Source organism: Dromiciops gliroides, chromosome 1 (assembly GCF_019393635.1).
Source record: "Dromiciops gliroides isolate mDroGli1 chromosome 1, mDroGli1.pri, whole genome shotgun sequence".
Lineage (NCBI taxonomy): Eukaryota > Metazoa > Chordata > Mammalia > Microbiotheria > Microbiotheriidae > Dromiciops > Dromiciops gliroides.
In genome coordinates, this window is record NC_057861.1 from 138,326,906 (window position 1) to 138,349,102 (window position 22,197).

The following is a 22,197-nucleotide window of genomic DNA, read 5'->3' on the forward strand; positions in this document are numbered from 1 at the left end:
TTGCCTGGTACTAATGCAACAGAAAAAAGTTCATGCCAAATGAGTGACTCATTCTCTCTTAGGACACGGGAGCTCTTGGAACTGGGTATTGACAATGAAGATTCAGAACACGAAAATGACGATGACACCAATCAAAGTTAGTGCACAGAAAAACTAATAATCTACTTAAAGAAATGACTACCTCAATATTATCTTTTTAACTTCCTTTTTGGTCTGGGTTGGAATTTCCCTTCATGTTCTATTTGAAATATTTTCTTGCTCATATGCATCTTATTTGTATGTTTATATTTATTGGTGATTTTTTTAAAAAAATGGCAGTTTATCCTTCCTTTCTAATTCCACATTTCCTAATTTTTCCTTTATATATCTTTTTGTATTTCTCTTTTTGACTATTTTGATTTTTCTTTTGGGTATGTTGTTGAGGAACTACTTGAAACAAAGGATGAACAAAATTATTTCCATTCATGAGTTTATCTTATGAATGCAGTAAAATATGTATTAGTGACAGAATAGAATTACCCAGGTATAAAAATCTCAGTTTAGTTTATGATGTTCTAATTATATAAGCAGTAAAAATGGCCAGGGGATTCTGACTGTGTTGTACATTTAACTATAATTTTAGCTTATGATTGTCAAGATTGGGAAATTCTATTTATCAACTTGTTGATTGGCAGTTTTCCCTACCAGTGAGAGTAAGGCAGCCATGGATATTGCTATATGAGTAATTAGCTCCTAACTCACTGTTACTTCAGTATTCTTCCATGGGCATATCACCAAAACTGTCATGTAAGCATATACCATGAGCTATTCTCTGGGACATCTTTATGCATAAATTGCTTCTCACTTTTTTCTCTTTACTTGGGTTTGTCTTTGTTGACCAGAGGAAATAGGGTGACACATGATGAGATTTTATTATCTGAGCAGTCTTTCCATTTCCCAGTCACAATATCTTTGAGCACTCAGGTCTAAGTTGTTAAAGACATGTTTTCCTCTTTGCCCCATGCAAAGAAGAGAATTAATAGCAGTTTTGGAAGAAACAGAGAAAGATCTTTGCCTTTGATATCATCATTGTTCCTATAAATGCCTACTGGAAACTTTTTCTTAGAGTCAGAATAATTTGTATTGAAAGCTCAGATCTTTTATATTTTCTAAAATTTAGGGACTTTGTCCATTGTTTCTGAGTCTCACTGAAATTTCCTAAAAAGAACAAAGAAATTTAGAATAAGTTAGGTACTTAATGTTTGATTTTTAAAATATTTGGGGAAAAAACCCACTTTATTTCTTCATATTTAGGTGCCACATTGAATGATAAAGATGATGATACACTTACTGCAGAAACTGGACAGAATCATCCGTTTTTCCGACGATCAGACTCCATGACATTCCTTGGGTGTATACCTCCAAATCCTTTTGAAGTACCTTTGGCTGAAGCCATCCCTTTAGCTGATCAGCCACATCTACTACAGGTGAAACTAAAGGCCAGTTCTAAAATCTTTTTGGTTTGTCTGAATTTTAACTAAATTAAATGTGTAGCATAACTAGAATGTTTCTGTTGAAATTACAGCCAAATGCTAGAAAAGAGGATCTTTTTGGCCGTCCCAGTCAGGGTCTCTATTCATCATCTGCCAGTAGTGGGAAATGCTTAATGGAAGTTACAGTGGATAGAAACTGCCTTGAGGTAAGACTGCAGTAATCTGAATCACTTTTTAAAGAAATTAATGCAGTTTTACTTTGGCACCTTTTTAAAAGATAGCATGAATTAACCCCAGAAAGCTAATGGAAGTGTTCAAAAGGACTGTTTGTTTCCATTTACACACATTCTCTATAGGTAGTGCTTTTGTATATCTTTATTTTCTTTTGTTATCAATGGAATAGTGTTTGGGAGGTGAGGCTATTAGATAGTGGGGTGAATTGATGTTTTTTTTAATGACCTTCAGTATTATGTATGGAATAAGGATGTAAATAGATTTGTGCTTGAACATTTTCAAAATCTCTCAAGAGTTATGCTTTCAATAAGCTGATTGAAACTTGGTAGCCATTTTTTGTTTTTGTTTTTTTGCTCCTTTATCATCAAAGGTCTATTATCTTAATGTTGTGGGGTGGGTTTTTAAAATTCATTTATAAGTACTATCTCATCTAGAATTTGACACCTCAGAATATTACATCAAAATGGGAAGGGCATATTTTTACCGAGGTTTTGTGGCTATGAAGCAAGTGCCCAGAAAAGTGGTGGTCATTGAAAAGGTTGCCACCTCTCTAGGGAAAAAAAATGCCATTAACATTATTCAGGGCAGCTAGGTGGCGCAGTATATAAAGCACTGGCCCTGGATTCAGGAGTACCTGAGTTCAAATGTGGCCTCAGACACTTGACACTTACTAGCTGTGTGACCTTGGGCAAGTCACTGAACCCCCAGTGCCCTGCCCCCCAACCCAAAAACATTATTCAGTAAAATATTAGTGTGGTGACATGATATATTTGGGGGGTTGGACACTATTGAGAATAAGAAGACCTTACTTAGTCCTAATCTTGGCTTTAAACTTTATGTCTTCTGGAAAATGTGCTTTGTTTATAAGATTGTTGTGGAAAAATAAATGTGATCTTAGAATCAGTTTCCTCCTATCTTTGAAATTATCCCAAGAATTTTATATACTTTAAAAACATTAGTTTTATATTTGAAAAACTTTGAGATGAAATTAGGATAACTATTGAAGAGATTTCCTCAACTGGACTTTCACTTTTAATACAAATAATTAAAGTTCATATTAAATATACTTTTGTCCAAGTTATGTACCTGTGCTAGAGTTTTATTTTGTGGCTAGGGATTTTCCTTTACTATATTAAATGATTGTGTTTGCCTTTTTAAAAGAATGATGATATGTATATTTGGGAATCAAAAAAAAATACTTATCCTTAAAGTTTACATGGAAAAAAAAATGTAGTTGAAAACAGTTCGGGAAATATTTCAGGGACAGAAGATAGTACAAAGTGAAAATGATAAGAATTAGAAGGGGAATTATATGGCCAGAAATATAAAAATGTCTTAGAAATTTCTTAGATGCTAATGTGAATTTTAAAAGCAGTAGTTAATATCCCAGCAGAGGAGGTAGGTTGTGCTGGCCAGAGTCATCAGTGGGTTGGATTACTATTGTCAGATTTTCTTGAAGGGAATTATTTCTTTTGACTATTGTAGAGAAGTATTAAGTTGAAATGATGTCTAGAATTGATTCTGAAATATATCACTCATTCCTGAAATTCTTCAGGTTCTTCCAACTAAAATGTCTTATGCTGCCAACCTGAAAAATGTAATGAACATGCAAAATCGTCAAAAGAAAGAAGGGGAAGAACAAAATTTGCTGACAGAAGAATCTGAGAGTTCAAAACCGGGACCATCTGCTCATGACCTTGCAGCACAATTGAAAAGTAGTTTGTTGGCTGAAATAGGATTGACTGAAAGTGAAGGGCCTCCTCTAACATCATTCAGGTATTTAAAAAATATTAATATGGTTTTCATCAAGGCTATGATTTAGTAGATAAGACTACTAAAGCAGAAGTCTTAATTTATAGTTTACATTGCTAATTAATCTGCAGTGTTAGCTAAATGATTCTACTTCCCCTCTTTTTCTTCCAGGCCTCAATGCAGTTTCATGGGAATGGTTATCTCTCATGATATGTTGCTGGGACGCTGGCGGCTGTCTTTAGAGTTATTTGGCAGGGTGTTCATGGAGGATGTTGGAGCAGAACCTGGATCAGTATGTAGTTTCTTTGTTATAGATTCTTTTCTGTCTTCTCAGCTACATTTCAGAAACTAATGCTGTCATTTTGTAATTGTTTTAAGATCCTCACTGAATTAGGTGGTTTTGAAGTAAAAGAATCAAAATTCCGTAGAGAGATGGAAAAACTGAGAAATCAGCAATCAAGAGATTTAACATTAGAGGTAAAGGTATTGCGTTAATTTTTCAGTTTATAGTACATATTTCTAAAAGTTCAATTCCTAGAAAAATGTTGAGAAGAAAGCTTGAGGCATGTTTTAATTCTTAAATATAAATTGTGTATCACTTTCTGTGATGGTTACAGTGAACTTACTACTGATAGAGTAACAATTATCTGGTTCTGAGAAAATTTAGAAATAAGATAATTTTGTTCTAAGTTACATGAATGGAGATGGAGAATGAGCACTTAAATAGTGCGTTTGTATATGTGCTTGCATGCATGCCAGGTACTCTATTAAGCCCTTTATAAAAATAATTTCATTTGATCTTCATAACAACCCCACAAGGTAGGTGCTATTAATCCATTTTACAGTTGAGAAAATTGAGGGAAGCAGGGGTTAATTTGGGTAGCCCATAAGTGGCTGGAAGCTGATTTGAACTTGGATCTTCCAGACTCCAAGCCCACTGCCCTAACTCTGCCTCCAGCTGTCCACCTGAGACTATTGCTTTGAGAAAGTACAATTTGGGAAAGATTAAGAATTTTTATTGCTTTTAATTATGCATGAGAAATATCTCAAAATTGTTAATGAAAAAATCTACTTATATTTTCAGTTGTTTTATCTACGAAAAATAATCACTGCATTTTTTTGATCAGGAAAATGAGTCTTTTCTTTATGGATTTCATTAGGTTGATCGAGATCGAGATCTTCTAATTCAGCAAACAATGAGGCAACTTAACAATCATTTTGGTCGCAGATGTGCTACTACTCCAATGGCTGTACATAGAGTAAAAGTTACATTTAAGGATGAACCAGGAGAGGGCAGTGGTGTGGCACGAAGTTTCTATACTGCTATTGCACAAGCTTTTTTGTCAAATGAAAAACTGCCAAATTTGGATTGTATTCAGAATGCCAACAAGGGTACACATACCAGTAAGTATTCTATATGGTGAACTCCATCCCTTATTGATGGTGAAAAAACATAATAGTTTTATACTATGGATATTCAAATATTTTATGTTTATATATAGTTTTGTATAGTATTTGGTCTAAAATCCAAATATAATAACTTTTAAGTCCATAATATGTACTGATATCTATAAAATTAAACATTAAGTCACTCAGATTTTTCTGAGCACAGCTAGTTAAACTGAAGACTAAACTACATTAGTAGTTTTTGTTAAGGTGACCTTCTGTACTTACCATTAACTCATCACAAAAATAAATAGATTTTCCCTTCATGCCAAGAAGTCATAGTCTTAAAGGAAAGAAAAGTAACTCCTCTGGATCACAGTTTCTTCATTTCTATATCTATCTAAACTTTAAATTTCTAAATTCTAAGATTCTAAATCTTTCCCATCTTCCCCTAACCCTCACCCCAGTTCAGAAATTATCATGTGGTGTTTTGTTTTTAATCTCCTTAAGAGAGAAAGTGAAGCATTATATCTAAGCTGAATTGGCAGTTGTGAAAAATGGTCAAGTAAAATGTAATTCTCCCAGGGTTTTCTGTATCTTGACGGCACTTAGAGTTGAGGGTCCTTTTCCTTTAGATCATGGATCAGGCCAGGAAATAGCTGTCATCCTGGTCATTCCTGTTCTTTTTCTATATACTTGAATATATAGAATATATATATTCATATACTTGAAGTTTCTCAGCCTTATGATGAGGACAGCTTCCTAGTCTTTCTGTACCTTCTTTGTGTTCAAACCTAGAAGGGTATAAATACTTTAGTCAGTTTATTTGCATACTTCCAAATTGTTTTCCAAAATGATTGGATTCACAGCTATACCACCTATGCATTGGAGTGTGTATCTTCCCATATCAGCCATTCCCATCTTAGTTATTTTGCAGAGCATATATGGAAACCTAGTGTTGTTTTGATTTCCTTGTATGTTATCATCAGTGATTTGGAACACTCTTTCCTAAGTTTGATAATAGTTTACAATTCTTTTTAGGTTGTTTTTTTTTTGTTAATATCCTTTGTCCACTTTTCTATGATGAAATGACTTTTGCAGGGGTGTGTGTGTGTGTGTGTGTGTATACACATATATTTTTTACCTTACATGTATGCATTTTGTTTGTGCAGAAGTTTTTAAGTTTTATGTAATCACAGTCATCTTTATCTTTGTTAATTGCATCTATCCTTTGTTTAGTTAATAATCCTCTACCTATAGTTGTGAAAGGTATGACATGTTATTATAAGGTCACATCTATTTTAAATTTCTTGTGGAATATCCTATATGATGTTTGTTTAAACTTAATTTCTGCCATATTGCCTTATAATTTTTCCAGCAATAAGAATTTGCTTATAAGAGTGAATTCAATAGGAACCTTAGATAATTTTAATTCCATGAGGATTGTTACAGAGACTTACTTCTTAAAGAGTATATATAAGTACCCGAATCAAAGCATAAGAATCTATGATGATGATGATGATGATAGTGAAGAGCTAACAAGTACTTTGAAGATAGGGGAGAAATAAAGTGACTTGCCCAGGGTCACATAGCTAGAAATTGTCTGAAAACAGATTTGAACTCAGGTCTTCTTGACTCCAGGCTCAGCACTCTCTCCACTCTGCCATGTAGCTGCCAGAATAAACAGAGTGAAGAATATTAATGAAGAAAGAAAGAAATCTTTTTAGAAAAAGGTGTAATTAAAAAAATAATAATAAAAGGAGTAGAAGGGGGATTTTATTTGACTGCTTAACAGAAAGAAAAAACAGAAAAATAATTAGGTAAGTAGGTAACAGGAAGAAAGATTTAGTAAAACTCCCCAAACTGACAGATTACAGAAGTGCATATTCTTGACGATAAAGAAAGAGAGCATGTAGGCATAGAGTTGCCTTGGTGGAGATTAAGAAAAATAACTGGGGAAAATTATTGTTTTTACAGAGAAACAATAACATCAAAGAAAATTAGTAGGGACATGGAGGAAAAATAAGCCTAACTCATAACTTTAGTAATAATTCAAATTCAGTCTGAGATGTTGCTTACAAAAAACACTCCCAGGGAACAAGAATTGGAATCATGCTATCAGACCAAACAAAAACAAAAATTCAGAACATATAAAGAGATTTTTCAAAACAACCTTAAATGGATTACTGTTGCCTGTGAGATTTCAACATACTTTGCCTGGTAGTCAGATTCCTCTGCAAATGGCAGCACCCTCCCCTCCATTTTTTCATGCTACTTTATATTCATCTAATTTGGATTACTTTTGCTGTTCCTCTAATTTTTCTCTTCTATGCTTGTTCACCTTGTTCCTCATAACTGGAATGTAATATCCTTCCATCCTTTCTCCTGATCTTCCCTATACCTTCCAAATCTCTACTAAAATTCACCTTTCCAGGAAGATTTCCTTTATTCTTTTCCTTTTCTTCCCTCCCAATCTGTACCCCACCACCCCCAGTTGAAAACAATCTTTTTTCTCTAACATTTCACGTGACCCTTTTTTATTTACAACTTCTATTTCATTTTGTAGCATGGATATTTACAAGTGTGTTGTAAAACTCTTTTTCCTACAAAGGCAAGAGTTGAAGTAGTGAGAAACTAGGATGAAGAACATAAATAAGTCTGTGCTCAGGACATAAATTATTGATGTAATAAATATTTATGATCTGTCGAATGTTCCAGGCATTGTTCTGGGTTATAAGGAAACATAAGTTCTTTTTTGTGGCAAAGGAAGTACAATATTTTGCCCCTATATCTAGCACCTTTTCCAAAATATGGACCAGCATCACTTTTTTGTTTGCACTAAACAAAAGTTCTTGGTCTAATCTTGGGACATTAATTTATTGAACCATAGTGTGCCATATAATTTGACATGCCATTAAGAAGTTTTCATAATACCATTTATCACAGTTGTTGTGAAATGTGTGTGTGTGTGTGTGTGAGATATATATGCGTGTGTGTGTATACACACACGCACATACTTATACTCTATATAGAGATACACTCTGTATATGAGAGAGCACTTTGTTTGCTACTACATCTTTCTTAGAGAAGATTTTGTGTGTTAGCAAAAGCAGATTCTTATGATCTTTCACAATCTTTAATTATTACTTGAGAATTGGTCACTGAACTTGGCTCTTTGCTTTTCCTATAGGTTTAATGCAGAGATTAAGGAACAGAGGGGAGAGAGATCGGGAAAGAGAAAGAGAAAGGGAAATGCGGAGGAGTAGTGGTTTGCGAGCAGGATCCCGAAGAGATAGAGACAGGTCTGCTAATTCTTTGTTTATTGAATTATAATGTACTGACTGCTTTTGACTAGCAAGTATACGACATGCTTATGAATTAATGAAAAATAGGAATCATAGTATTTTTTAAAGTAAAATTTTATGACATGTGTGTGTGTGTATATCATAACCAAAAGTAAACTAGCCATATAGTGCTTTATAAAAGTTCTCCTTTAATGAGTATATGTGAATTATATAATTTGTATATCAAAGGATTAACCTCCCTACATTGAAATTTTACTTTTGAATATTCTGTTCAGGATCCTATTGGTCAGGGCATTTTGATTGACTTCATAATATTTCTTGGAGTTGTGATATTTAACATAAATGTCGCAGCTAGGTAGTTACTTAATCTAGCAAAGTCAAGTTAATTAATTTTGTTAACCTTTTATAATTGGAATTAGGCAATTTTATATTCTAATTCTGTTACTTCTGATATTGGGATTTCACTTTGTACTTGAGGGAGATAAAATTATATGGAAAATGTATTAGCTTTCTTTGGTTTTCAGGGATTTTAGGAGACAGCTTTCCATTGACACAAGGCCTTTCAGGCCAGCATCTGAAGGCAATCCTAGTGATGATCCTGATCCTCTTCCAGCACATCGTCAGGCACTTGGCGAGAGGCTTTACCCCCGGGTTCAAGCAATGCAACCAGTAAGACCAGAATGCATGAGTGAAATTGTAATTAACTGTATTATTTCCCAAGATTTTTTGGTTTAGAATTATATCTGTCCTTGTTAGTAAGTCAGCCAGTCATATCTTCCCAGAGTTACCCAATACTTTTTATGCAGTAGAGTTAGGGAAATATGGCCCATACAGTGTTTCTACAGCTTGTTATTTCTTCTCCCATTATGAGTGATTTTGAAGCTTGGTTCTAAATGGGTAAAATCATTTGTTACAAATGGTTTACTATTCAAATTAGCTAACTAGAAGTTACAGATAGTGGTTATCTTACAACTTTGCAAATTAGTATACTTATTGAAAGTTATACAAGCAGATTTTTCTACATAGAGAATGTCTTTTTCTATATAGAGAATTTTTCTATATAGAGAAATTGTTTTATGATATAGTTACACAACCACTGTTTCTGCATATGTCTAGCTATATGGGTATTGGGGAAAGATGAGCAGGGTTAAACTGCCACCAGGCCATGAGGTAGGATTTAGTTAAACTTTTGTTGTGAGAGATGTGCATTTATTTTAGTAAAAATGTTTAGCCTTAAATACAATCATAAATCTATAAAGTATAATGGATGAACCTGGATTCTGTTGGATTTGGAAGCAAAGGACCCAGGTTTGACTCCTTTCTGCCATTTAAGACCTATATGACTTAAGTCACTTGTCTCTGAACCTCATATTAAAGCCATATATGTGTATATTATGAATAGTTTTCTATGACTAAACAGGGGACAGTTAGGAGATCTGTTGGTGAATAACTTTCTTTTGTTGTTTATAGGCATTTGCAAGTAAAATCACAGGTATGCTATTGGAATTATCCCCTGCTCAGCTGCTACTTCTACTAGCAAGTGAGGACTCTTTGAGAGCAAGGGTAGATGAGGCCATGGAACTTATTATTGCACATGGAAGGTAAATAAATATTTGTGGAGGAAAAAAAAACCAAACATTTCATGCTTAGATTATTTGAAGACTTTCTATTTAAAATGTTATGTAGTTACTCCCAAATTTTATTTAATTTGAACACTAAAGCAACATTCTTGAGCTGTTCATTACCCAGTGCCCCCAAATTCACTATTAACAAACTTTACAATCAGACATCTAAAGTCCCTTAGGTCCTCAAAAGTCCTCATTTGCCTGGTATTGAGATGGTTCCATATACTAATGTGTTTCCTTTTTAGCTGAAATTTCTATTATTCCCTTTTGTTGTCATATTTTCTAAAAAAGTAGGGTCTCACTTTGTTCAAAGAGCTGATTTTTTTATTTTCCCTGTACTTCCCACTTGGGTGCTTTTCTACTGTCCCAGAAAATTCTCACCTATTCTCTAAGGCCCAGTTTATTTCTTCTCCACAAAGACGATGTTGATTCTGAATTGTTAACTCTGAAAACAGTTACTGTCTCTAGTATACATTTTGGCACTATATATGTATGCACTGTCTCATTATTCACTTTACTGTGCATTTAATCTTTTCTAGATATTCTGATTTCCTTTGCCTGTTTGTATAACATACATCATTATTATTTTCTCTCAAGGGAAAATGGAGCTGATAGTATCTTGGACCTTGGGTTGCTTGATTCTTCAGAAAAGGTGCAGGTATGAAATCTTTTTTTGTAAACAGGATCAAGACAAAAGTACTTAGAGAAAGTTAGCTAGTTATCACTACTTGTTTTTCCTAAGATTCTGAGTGAATATCCAAAAAATAAAAATAGAATTTATTTTTTGTCCTCATCAAAGTTTAGATTATTTACTTGACTCTTTCTTCCTATTCTCTTCCTTTCAGCCAATGGGGTCATTAGTAGTCCTTATAGATACTTGACTACATTTTAGCACAGAATGCTTAGGGAGCTCTGTGGCTTATAAATTGCTGTCATTTGAAATTAATGTAGTTAAAGATGAATGAAGGGGCAGATAGGTGGTGCAGTGGATAAAGCACTGGCCTTGGATTCAGGAGGACCTGAATTCAAAGCCTGCCTCAGACACTTGACACTTAACTAGCTGTGTGACCCTGGGCAAGTCACTTAAGCCTCATTGCCCTGCCCAAAAAAAAAAAAGATGAATGAAGAAAGGTACAAAAAGATAATAGAAGAAAGAGAAACTAACATAATATTTACTCATCACAGATTAAGTTAGGACTCATGGGCTATTCTCATTTAAAGCATACTCTGAATTTGGATTTGATTTGGTATGCCTTTAAGAGAACTTGAATTGCCTAGGTGGAATAATTTTTAAAAGGAGAATTGAGGGGGCAGCTAGGTGGTGTAGTAGATAAAGCACTGACCCTGGATTCAAGAGGACCTGAGTTCAAATGTGAGCTCAGATACTTGACATTTACTAGCTGTGTGACCCTGGGCAAGTCACTTAACCCTCACTGCCCTGCCCCAAAACAAAACAAAACAAAACAAGGAGAATTGAATGTGGATGAGGGTCACATGAATGATAGTCACTGTGCAAGGGGAATTTAGGTTAGAGTTAAAGGAGAATCTTGACTATGATGACATAATTAAGATCAGTAGGTAGTAGGGATTTCTTTTAAAGGGGACAGACATAGGACTTAGTATAAACTACCTAGATATAGTCAACAGTGCAGAAAACCCAAATGACTAAACATTCTAGTATTACTACTTGCAGCTTCACCATGTAAATAACCTTTGTTAATTAATCTCTGGTATTCTTTGATCCTAGGAAAACCGAAAACGACATGGCTCCAGTAGAAGTGTAGTAGATATGGAATTAGATGATACAGATGATGGTGATGACAATGCTCCATTGTTTTACCAGCCTGGAAAAAGAGGTTTTTATACTCCAAGACCTGGCAAAAACACAGAAGCAAGGTTAAATTGTTTCAGAAATATTGGCAGGTAAGATAATGACCAATCTTAAATTTTGATTATTAAAAAAATGTTGGTTTATGGATTTAGTTACATACATTTACTTCAGCTATAGAATCAAAATCTGTTGGTTTATAAAGCCACACATACATATACAGGCATACACACTTTACCTACGTCACTCTTAAATATAAATTTTGCCCTTAGAAATTACCTGATGAAATTAATGTTTCACATTTAGAGAATATTTAAGTATGTGTTAATGCCATACTTCAGTATTGTTTAAGTTGCAGCTTCATAAATTTCCTCTTATTTTTCGTCTTCAGAATCCTTGGACTCTGCTTGCTACAGAATGAACTGTGTCCTATCACATTGAATAGGCATGTAATTAAAGTATTGCTTGGTAGAAAAGTAAGTGATTCTAAGTAGCCTGATTTTGTTAATGTCTTTAAACAATAGTGATAATAATAGATCACATTTATGTTGTGCTTTACAGTGCACAAAGCACTTTACATACATTAAATTTTATTTTTGATCTCAACAACCTTGAAAGGTAGGTAGTTCAAATCATTTTATTCCCATTTTATATATACATAAGGACATGGAGGCTTAGAAACGATGTGATTTTCCCAGAGTCATAGCTATTACGTGGTGGAGGCTTGACCCCTTGAATCCACTGATTCCAAATCCAGTCATCTTTCCACTCTCACAATTGCTTGTTTGATAAAATAATCATTATATCTTTCTTTGTATACAATTTATTATTAAAAATCAAAGGTTCTATATACTATTATGCAGAATGTTTTTATGTATTTACATGCTGACAAAATTGACAGATGCTCATTTAAAATAAAAATAAGTGGGATAACAGAATATTTTAGGAGAGTCCCCTAAAATGAGTAATAAAACATTATCAAAATGATTAACTTGATAATCATTGTTTGTTATATTTACACATTTGGTTTATTATTCCAGTCTGGGTGAAGGTGTAACAATGCCAGGTTATAGAATTTACTAACCACAGTCAAATATTTCAGTTCAACAAGCATTTGTTAAATATTAGGCTATGTACCAGACTCTGTGGTAGATGCCACAGCAAAAATTCAATTGTCCTCCTTAAAGAGATTATATTCTGGGGAGTGGGGATGGAGAAAGACAATTAGATAAATACAAAGTAATTTCAGTTGTTAGGGATAGTAGCCACAAGTCATTAACCATTGTGGGAAGGGAAGTGGTCAAGAAAGGAGGAATGCTTGTATGAGCTTTTAAGAGAGCTTGGGATTTTTAGTAGTGTAGGTAAGAAGAGAGAAGATTCTTTGAATGGGGAAAGAGAGAAGACAGACTGGGTGAAGTTACAAGTGTAGGAGATAGAATATTATATACAGTTTGGCTGGAATATAGGATGTATGCATAATTCTCAATTACAAAATCAGTCTGGAAAGTAGGTTAGGCCCATATTGCAAATGTCAGAGGACTTGTTTTTTTTATCATGGAAGATTTTTTTTAAAAGGGGAAGCTTCCTGAGTTGGAAAAGATGCATGATTCAGGAATATGTTTGGCATCTGGTTGTATAATGACTTAGAGAGAAGATTATAATTTAGGACGCCCAATTAGGATATTGTTAATGTCTGGATCCCCTGTGCTTGGAACATAAGAGGTGCTTAATAAATGCTTGTTGATTGACTGATATACTAGTGAATATTTTGCTGTATTAATCTCTTAAAAATAAATTTTATTACTATCTTTTTTTAATGTCAGCATTTCTCAACATATCCTCCCTCCCTTTCTCTTTTCTCCAAGAGCCATTCCTTGTAACTACAATAAGTGGGGGAAAAAATTAGTTCTGCAAAAGCAACCAACCTATCAACCAAGTCCAACATTAGCTACAGTGTTCCATAGTAATGTAAAGAAAGTGGGCATAGACTTTTAATATTGATCAAAGGGGTCTTAAAGATCATAGATGATAGTCCTACCCATTTATTTTGCAAGTGAAAACTAAATTCCAAAGAGATTTAAGTGAGCTATATGAAGGCATATCGATAGCAAAGACTCCAGTCTTTGTTCATTGCATTTTCCCTTCACATGTGCTTTAAACTGTCCTACCTATATTAATATGCCACCATTCAAATTAAAGAAATGCCAAAAATTTTATTCAGTGTATTATAAATGAACATAGATTAAAAAGAATGTTGACTTCTCTTTCCTTAAGTACAGAATAAGAAACGTAAAAAGTACATTTAAAAAATGACTTATAGTGTCACACAACACTGGAGTACATTGTCAGAATAATAGATCTATTAAACTTGCCTCTCCAGAGCAAAATTGTTACCAGCTAGTGTGCTTTTTAAACTCTTTTTGCCCTGGGTTATTAGCTGTAAACAGCACAATGAATAATTTCATGTAATGATATAAGAAGTTTTTTGTAATAATGTCATAAAATATCTTTTATTAGGTTAATTGGCATGATTTTGCATTTTTTGATCCTGTTATGTATGAGAGTTTGCGGCAACTTATCCTCGCCTCACAGAGTACAGATGCTGATGCTGTTTTTGCAGCAATGGATTTGGCATTTGCAATAGACCTGTGCAAAGAAGAGGGTGGAGGACAGGTAAGTAAAATTCCTGGGTTTAGGATTCTATCTGAAGTATGCTATTATTCATAAAATTAATGAATAATGAAAGGAACTAGATAAAAATCAATAATAATAAAGATGTTCTGATGTGTTCAGTATAAGTTTTATATTTTAGGTATATATTGACTTGTGAATTATTTTTAGACTTAAAAATTTTACTAATCTAATATTCTTAAGAGCTGACATACCTTTGCATTGATTTTCTGCTTTTTACTTCCAATTTTTTAAATGAAACTATGCCTTTGTTTTGCATAGGTTGAACTTATTCCTAATGGTGTAAATATACCCGTCACCCCTCAGAATGTATATGAGTATGTACGGAAATATGCTGAACACAGAATGTTGGTAGTTGCCGAACAGCCTTTACATGTAAGTATTTTCTTAGAATTTCTTGCTGTAATCTAGTATTCATCAGTTGTAGAAACCTAAATCTTCTCAGCCTTAGCATGGATTTGGTTTTTTCTTGTTTATTACAACTTTAATACAAGAATGAATAACAACAGTACCTAAATTTAATGTGCATTCCTGAGAGTAAGAAACAACGGAGAGAGAAGGCCCCGAAGTGCCAAAATTGAGAGACCCACTAGGGTCTAGTGGGACACACTAGGTATTTGCTCTTTTTTTTTTTTTAATCTGATTATTATATCAGTAGACAGTGGTATTGTTTGGCAGAATCTTCACAGGTATGCAACTGTTTTATCTTCACTATTTTAAATTCAAATATACAGACAGTTCTAGCTTTATGGAAATTTACATTATACAAGTCCAACTTAAAGAATTCTGACATCTACATTCCCCAAAAACATGTATGATAACTTTACTGTATAATACTATTGCTTTCTTTATCCATTTGTGCCCCTTGTCTTGATACTCCATGGCTTCCTCTTCCCCCCCACCCTGTGCCAAATTAATTTGAAAAAAAATTCAAACCCTCCAAGTGAAAGCCAAATGAACCAAGACTGCTACCGCTGGATGGGGGCCTTGCCTTGAGGTGGGCCAAAGTGTCTGTCTTACACTTGAGTACTGCATATTACCCCTTACCCCTCAACCCCCATATTCTTCTTTCTGCTCTCTTGCTTCTGTCTTTGCCCCTTCTCTCTCCCGTCCCTCAACAATGTGTCTTTAAACTATGTGTTAGCCCTCTTCTTCCATGGACTCACAGCTCCTTCTGCCTCTCTCCCTCCCCCATATCCATGGGCAATAATCATTTTATGTAAATGTCTACAGAACAGTCCACTTACACAAAATGAGAACTATCTGTAGTGCAAAAAGGCATTCCCACTTTAGAGTCATTAGGCTCATTTTTTGTTTAAGAAATCTGGGGTCATCAGAACCATGATGGTGTGAGCTAATACTTGATCCCCCTCACCCTGTCTTTTGGGGTCCCCTTCTATTCTTTTCACTGACATAAATTTGAATACTACTACTGACACTAGTATCTCTATCACCAGGGCAGTTTGCTTCCCCTCTTTGAGACTCTTTGCTCATCTGTAGTAGTATGAGAATAATACTCCTGTACATAGGATTGTGAGGATAAATTTAGGTTTTTAGGATAATGTGCTTTGTAGACCTTAAAAGTATTGTGTTTAGTCTAGATGCTATTAATATTCAAAACATTATTTCCTCCTATTCCTCTTCCATTTTTAGAAGTCTGAGCTTAAAATCTATTTCCTCCATGTAGAACCTCTTCTGATATTTTTCTTTAGAGGCAAGACTCACACAGAGGATAGAGCCGTGGGCCTTCAGTAAAGTGGACCTGAGTTCAAATCCAACCCTAGACACTTAATGGTTGTGTGACCCTGGGCAAGTCACTTAACCTCTGCTTCAGTTTCCTCACCTATAAAATGAGAATAATAATAGCATCTACCTCCCACCATTGTTTGTTGTGTAGATAATATGAAATCAACTTTGTAAAAAATGCTTAACATGTAATAGATGCTGTCTAAATGCTAATCCCCTCCCTTCCATCCTTGCATGGCATTTGGTTTGCATTTCTATTCAATTTTATAATCCAACCGTCTTTTTTAAAAATTCACAGTACATTCCTGCTTCATTGTTCAGTTGTCTTAACCATGTTCAACACTCTGTGACCCCATTTGGGATCTTTTTGGCAAAGATACTGGAGTGATTTTCCATTTCCTTCTTAAGTTCATTTTACAGATGAGGAAACTGAGGAAAACAAGGTTAAGTGGTTTGCCCAGGTTCACACCATGTCACATTTGAATTCAGGTCTTCCTCACTCTAGGCCTGGCACTCTATTCACTGTGCCACCTAATTGCCCCGTAAGTAAATAAATAGTTCAAACTGAAGAATACTTATTAAAGGAGAATGAAAGTAATGTATTTTTTTCCATTATAGGCAATGAGGAAAGGTTTGCTGGATGTCCTTCCAAAGAATTCATTAGAAGATTTAACAGCAGAAGATTTCAGACTTTTGGTAAATGGTTGTGGTGAAGTTAATGTGCAAATGTTGATCAGCTTCACTTCTTTCAATGATGAATCAGGTATGGAATTTTGTTTATTTTAAGAAATAAGATACTGTTACTAAATTAATCAGTCAGTTAGCATCTTTTAACTGCCTCGCTTATGTTAGGTATTCATAAAAGATCTTTGTTAAACTGAGAATACAGCTATTTAACAGCTGTGACTTAAACTTTCGTTTTCTCCTCTGTAAAATGAAGGGGTTTTTTTTGTTCTTGGTTACCTAAATCATGAGCCTTAAAATCTTTTGACTAAAAATCTTCTGAACTTCTTGCTTAAAAGACCTCGTTCCTGTTTTCGTGTAGTTTTACACATGATCAGGAAGGCATAAATTAATATAAGCTAGGAAAAGAAAACAATCACCTCTTAACAAATCTTCAAGTGATGTAAAGCCTGGCTGTTTCTTCCCTCCCAAAAATCGTGTTTAGCCCCTTTTTGGGCCAGTTGTATGTTTTCATTGATTTAGGGAATGCCCAATGAATAAAAGCTGATCTGAACCTGCTCTAGAAAGTTGTCTGGAGTCACTTGGAGGTTAAATGACTTACTTGGAATCTTAAAGCCAGTGTCAAAAGCAGGACTGTGTACCCAGGTCTTTATAATTGAGTTTTCAGCACTGCCTTTGGAACCTTGCTTCCAAAGGTTTGTCATGCCAGGGTGGGAGTGGGGATAAATTCCCACTCTCTATAAAATGCTCCAATACCATGCGTCTCAAATAGCCTCTGACAACCGAAGCCCAGCTCCTGGCCTTCTTGTGGTGGAACTGTTTCCACTAACAGGAGAAGGGGCAAAGGCGAGTCACTGGCGCCTTAAAACCAGTTGCTTTGGGCAGGTGGGGCTCGTTAGCCTTGGCAGGCAACCCGCCATGGGGAAGGAAACCCTGATTTTAAACCTCCGCTGCCTTATATGGGAAAGGCTTCAGGAGTTAACCCCGAGGAAAAATCAGGAGTCGGAGTCCCTTAAGCAGTTGGATGTTGGACATCACATCCCTCTGGCAATTCCTGCGGCGGCACTGGTGCCAAACTGTATTGGCTCTGCCTCTCCTTTGGATCCACCAATGTCGCAGAGAGAGAAAACCTGCTGCATGGCCAACAACTTGTTTTCCATATTGATCCACCCAGGCCAGCGCCCTGGAGAGGACACTCCAGCTACTCCTCATGGGGTAGATACAACACGGGATGTGGCAGTTACTGGTTATAAGTCACTCAGGAGCTGCGGCTCCCGTATCAGACTGCACAGCCACACAGCAGGCGCTGATCCATGGCTGTCTGCGACTGATGGAGGCCTACACACACACAGCACTGCCTGTATAATATCTAGTGGAATTCAATATCCTGTGTTTGAATGTTCGGGATCCCATCCTTCTCCTTCTCCCTCCCCTTCCCTCCCACCCCCCTTACTTTAAAAGTACAACTCATGCCAGGGTTTCTAATAATTATGTTAGTATGAATACAGATAGACCCTCATTATGGTGAAAACTAGTATATTGACTTAGAAAACTACAAATTCACATTAGCTACGTTGTGTTGTATTTTAAAATATTTTTGCTAAGCATTTCCCCAATTAAATTTTAATCTGGTTCAGGCTGAATTGGGAGTTTTGTAGGGCACAATTAATTGGCCTTGAGTTAACACCTTTGTTACATAAAATAATTAAAGAATTCAATTTGTTTTGTGCTTTTGTCATGTTATATAATACTTTAGCTTTCTTTCTCTACATCTGCAACACGCCAGCCACCTAAACACAACTCTTAATGCTCCTACCAAAAGGTACAAATCATTCAATTGAGGAGGAATGAAATGATGGTTTGCAACACATATCTCTATTCTCCTATTGGTTAAACAGCATTTATTTTTTCCTTTATAATACATTACTGGACATCTCCGGAGTCCACACACTGGAAATATGTTGTTTAAGAATGTATTGTTTAGCTGTGTGACCCTGGGCAAGTCACTTAACCCTCATTGCCCTGCCCTGTGCGCCCCTCCCCCCCAAGAATGTATTGTTTTATTTAAACAAAACAAAAACCATTTTGACTTGTGAAGAATTTCTTTACTTGTATTTTTAAGACTAATGTGTATATCTTGATAGCTATTTCCCCTTCTTCCTCTGCCCCATTCTTGATAAAGGAGGATTGGGACAAGGACAATGAAGGTAGATTAACTGTCTTACTAGACGATAATTACAGTAGCTTTGTGACACTTCATTATATCACTGCTAATACTTGGGACATAAAAAAATTACAACTCAAACCTAAAGCCAAAACAAACATCTTACATGAGTTGCCCTGGGTAAATTGAAGCAGTTAGGAACTGTAATTAGAGTCCTTGTTTCATTTCAGTATGATCTATGTTTTTCAAAGTGCCTTGTCACGTTGGTTCAGATTCTGACTCATTCTCAGAAGCTTTTATTCTATGGAACATTGCATAGATGTATATGCAGTACATATGTATAATTTTCACTGTCAAATCTCTTTCTATTGTAAGAAATTACACAATGTTCTAAATACATCTTCTACAGAAGGTTGAGTTTAAATTATTTTTTTTCTTAGGAGAAAATGCTGAGAAACTCTTACAGTTCAAGCGATGGTTTTGGTCAATAGTGGAGAAGATGAGCATGACAGAACGGCAGGACCTTGTAAGTCAAATGCCTGTATCATAAAATATTTGGAAAGGGAATTTAAGGTGAGATTTAGATAGCTGAAATGTCAGTCATGTTTTTTCCTTGGGTGGAGTGAGGGGACAAAAACCAAACATTTTTTCACAATATACCCCACAGACCACTACATTATGAACTCAGAGCATTTATAAAGCTCTATCTAGGCATAGTGAATTTTCTTAATATATTTTTTCCTTGATATAAGAAAACAATGCTGATCTGTCATTGATAATGTATATATGCAGTTATATTTTTTTTTGGTAGTTCTGATTGCTCATTTATATGCCCTTGTTCCTTATGATCAGTGCCATGTATTTTCAGAACTGGTCAGTGGGATCAGGGTTACAGTCTAGACGAGGAATAAAGTGACTAACTGGTATAGTTTAAGTCAATAGGTATTTATATTAAACAGCTTCTATATACAAAGTAGGTATATGCGAGGCACTGGTGACAGTAATGAAAAGCTGAGCACCCTGTTATTTAGTATTTAACTATTTAGTTAGTTTTTTAGTATTTAGTAGTTACTTAGTATGGCCATCAACCCCAATTTTGTTTTTAAAAAGACATTGTAAAAAAAAGTTGGCCAGCTCTTTACCTGTTTCAATGAATCTTTTTTCAAAATGAAATTATAAAAGTTTAATACATGTATCCTTCCCATTGAATAGATTGCTCTTTTCATAGCTTAAGTGTAGCCAATCACACAAAAAATTTTTCTGATCTTCCCCCAACCCCCAGCTATCAGTGTTTCTACTTACAGAATGTAAACCCTTGTGACACTATTTTTTTTTCTTTTATTTCCAGAGTCTGAAACTTAATATGTTCTTGGTCTAACCTTTTTTGGGGGGAGAGGGGGGTAATCATGGTTAAGTGACTTGCCCAGGGTCACACAGCTAGTAAATGTCAAGTATCTGATCTCAGATTTGAACTCAGGTCCTCCTGAATCCAGGGCCAGTGCTTTATCCACTGATCCACCTAGCTGCCCCTTAATACGTTCTTAATATGTGTTTGTTAGTGAATAGATGAGGTCTTTTCATCCATCTTTGACTTTTTAAAAGCGGTGTCTTTAGAAGGTCCTTTCCCTTCTTCTATAGGCTTCTTTTTAAAGATCTTAATTTAGTTTGGTGAGACTTTTCCACCATACTAAGCTTCACACATTTCTCTTAAATTCTTACCCTAATAGAAATTAACCAAAAAAAAAAAAATCTACTAGAGGACTGTTGACATTTGATAGTGCTTGAGTTGTATACTTGCCCTTTGAAAAGAAATATGATGGGGCAGCTAGGTGGCGCAGTGGATAAAGCACCGGCCCTGGATTCAGGAGGACCTGAGTTCAAATCCGGCCTCAGACACTTAACACTTACTAGCTGTGTGACCCTGGGAAAGTCACTTAACCCCCATTGCCTTGCAAAAAAAAAAAAGAAAGAAAAGAAATATGGAGTAGTTATTCATTTCAGTTAGAGCCATATTTTTCTTTCTTTCCCAGATACCTCTCCCACCTTTTTCCCATCCCATGGCCCAAAGTTTCCAAGATTTTGACCCCTGTAGCTGTACCCTTTAATCAAATAGTCCACCTCACCCTCTAAACCATGTACCTTTAAAAGTCTATGTACAACTATTCATTAGCTCATCTACAGAATTGTAATCAGAACACCTGGGTTAAAATCCATTTCCTGTGGGCAAGTCACTTAACCCTTCTGAGCATGTTTCTTCATGTGCAAAAGAGTATTATAATAATATAGACAGCATTTACATCACATTTGTGCAGAATGTACTTTTTCAACCTCAACTCACTATAAATATGTGAATAATTTGACTGCCCCAGAAGGCCCCTCAAAACTGATATTATATACTTCCTTATGCCATAAGTATCCATGTATACTATAGTAGTTAGAATAGCTGTATAATTGCCTCCCTTTATCTGTGCTGTCCTAGGAGATTTTTAAAGTAGAGCTGTTTACTACCCTTGATACGAACACATATTCATTGAGACAATTGCCAGATGATGTGTGTGTGTCTGTGTGTGTGTGTGTCTGTGTGTACACGTAATTATTAACACACAAATGTCCATTTCTTAGAAAAAAAGACCTGTGAATAATTCCTTTAAAAGAAGGAATTGGGACAGCTAGGTGGCTCAGTGGATAGAGCACGGGCCCTGGAGGCAGGAGGACCTGAGTTCAAATGTGACCTCAGACACTTAACACTTACTAGCTATGTGACCCTGGGCAAGTCAACCCCAATTGCCTTAGCCCCCACCCCCCCACCCCCCCCCCCAAAAAAAAAGAAGGAATTGGGGAGTTTCAAAAACTCACCCTTTTACCAAGTTCAATTTTAAATTATCCTAATGCCTATTGAGAGGCTCATTAATAACCACTTCTCAGGGCCAGTTTTAAGTGGTCTCAAGTCTGTGTGTGTATACTTCCCCCTTAAATGTTACTTCACCAAATATTGATACACTATGTACAAGTCATTGTGATTAAATCCTAAGGATGCCAATGTGGAATAAGGTATAGTCCATGATTTGTGGTTGAGGATAGTAGTGGCATGTACACAGATGACCAACATCAAGGGAGAATGATATATATCAAAGAGAGTGTTCCAAAGAAATTTCTGTGGGAAGTATCAGGAGGGGAAAAGTTACTTTCAGCAAATAGAGTTGAGGAAAAGACTATGGAAGAGCTGATAGATAACTCAGTTGATCATTGAAGGGTGAAATTTCAACAGAGATTTGATCAGAAGAATTCTCATCCCTCAAATCTCTATTCA

General features: G+C 35.4%; 1 protein-coding gene across 6 annotated transcripts in view; it reads left to right on the forward strand.

Moving 5' to 3' along the window:
• UBR5 (ubiquitin protein ligase E3 component n-recognin 5) overlaps positions 1-22,197 on the forward strand; it is a 162,542-nt gene that overhangs the window by 135,484 nt on the left and 4,861 nt on the right. For all 6 annotated transcript variants that reach the window (XM_043981253.1, XM_043981267.1, XM_043981273.1 and 3 more), the window contains 17 exons: positions 63-136; positions 1,294-1,466; positions 1,565-1,678; positions 3,262-3,482; positions 3,630-3,750; positions 3,837-3,935; positions 4,619-4,862; positions 8,035-8,146; positions 8,674-8,818; positions 9,620-9,750; positions 10,372-10,432; positions 11,522-11,697; positions 11,994-12,078; positions 14,120-14,275; positions 14,555-14,668; positions 16,658-16,802; positions 19,328-19,413. In XM_043981253.1, the coding sequence (XP_043837188.1) occupies positions 63-136; positions 1,294-1,466; positions 1,565-1,678; positions 3,262-3,482; positions 3,630-3,750; positions 3,837-3,935; positions 4,619-4,862; positions 8,035-8,146; positions 8,674-8,818; positions 9,620-9,750; positions 10,372-10,432; positions 11,522-11,697; positions 11,994-12,078; positions 14,120-14,275; positions 14,555-14,668; positions 16,658-16,802; positions 19,328-19,413 (2,257 nt within the window). The remainder of the gene's footprint in view (positions 1-62; positions 137-1,293; positions 1,467-1,564; positions 1,679-3,261; positions 3,483-3,629; positions 3,751-3,836; positions 3,936-4,618; positions 4,863-8,034; positions 8,147-8,673; positions 8,819-9,619; positions 9,751-10,371; positions 10,433-11,521; positions 11,698-11,993; positions 12,079-14,119; positions 14,276-14,554; positions 14,669-16,657; positions 16,803-19,327; positions 19,414-22,197) is intronic.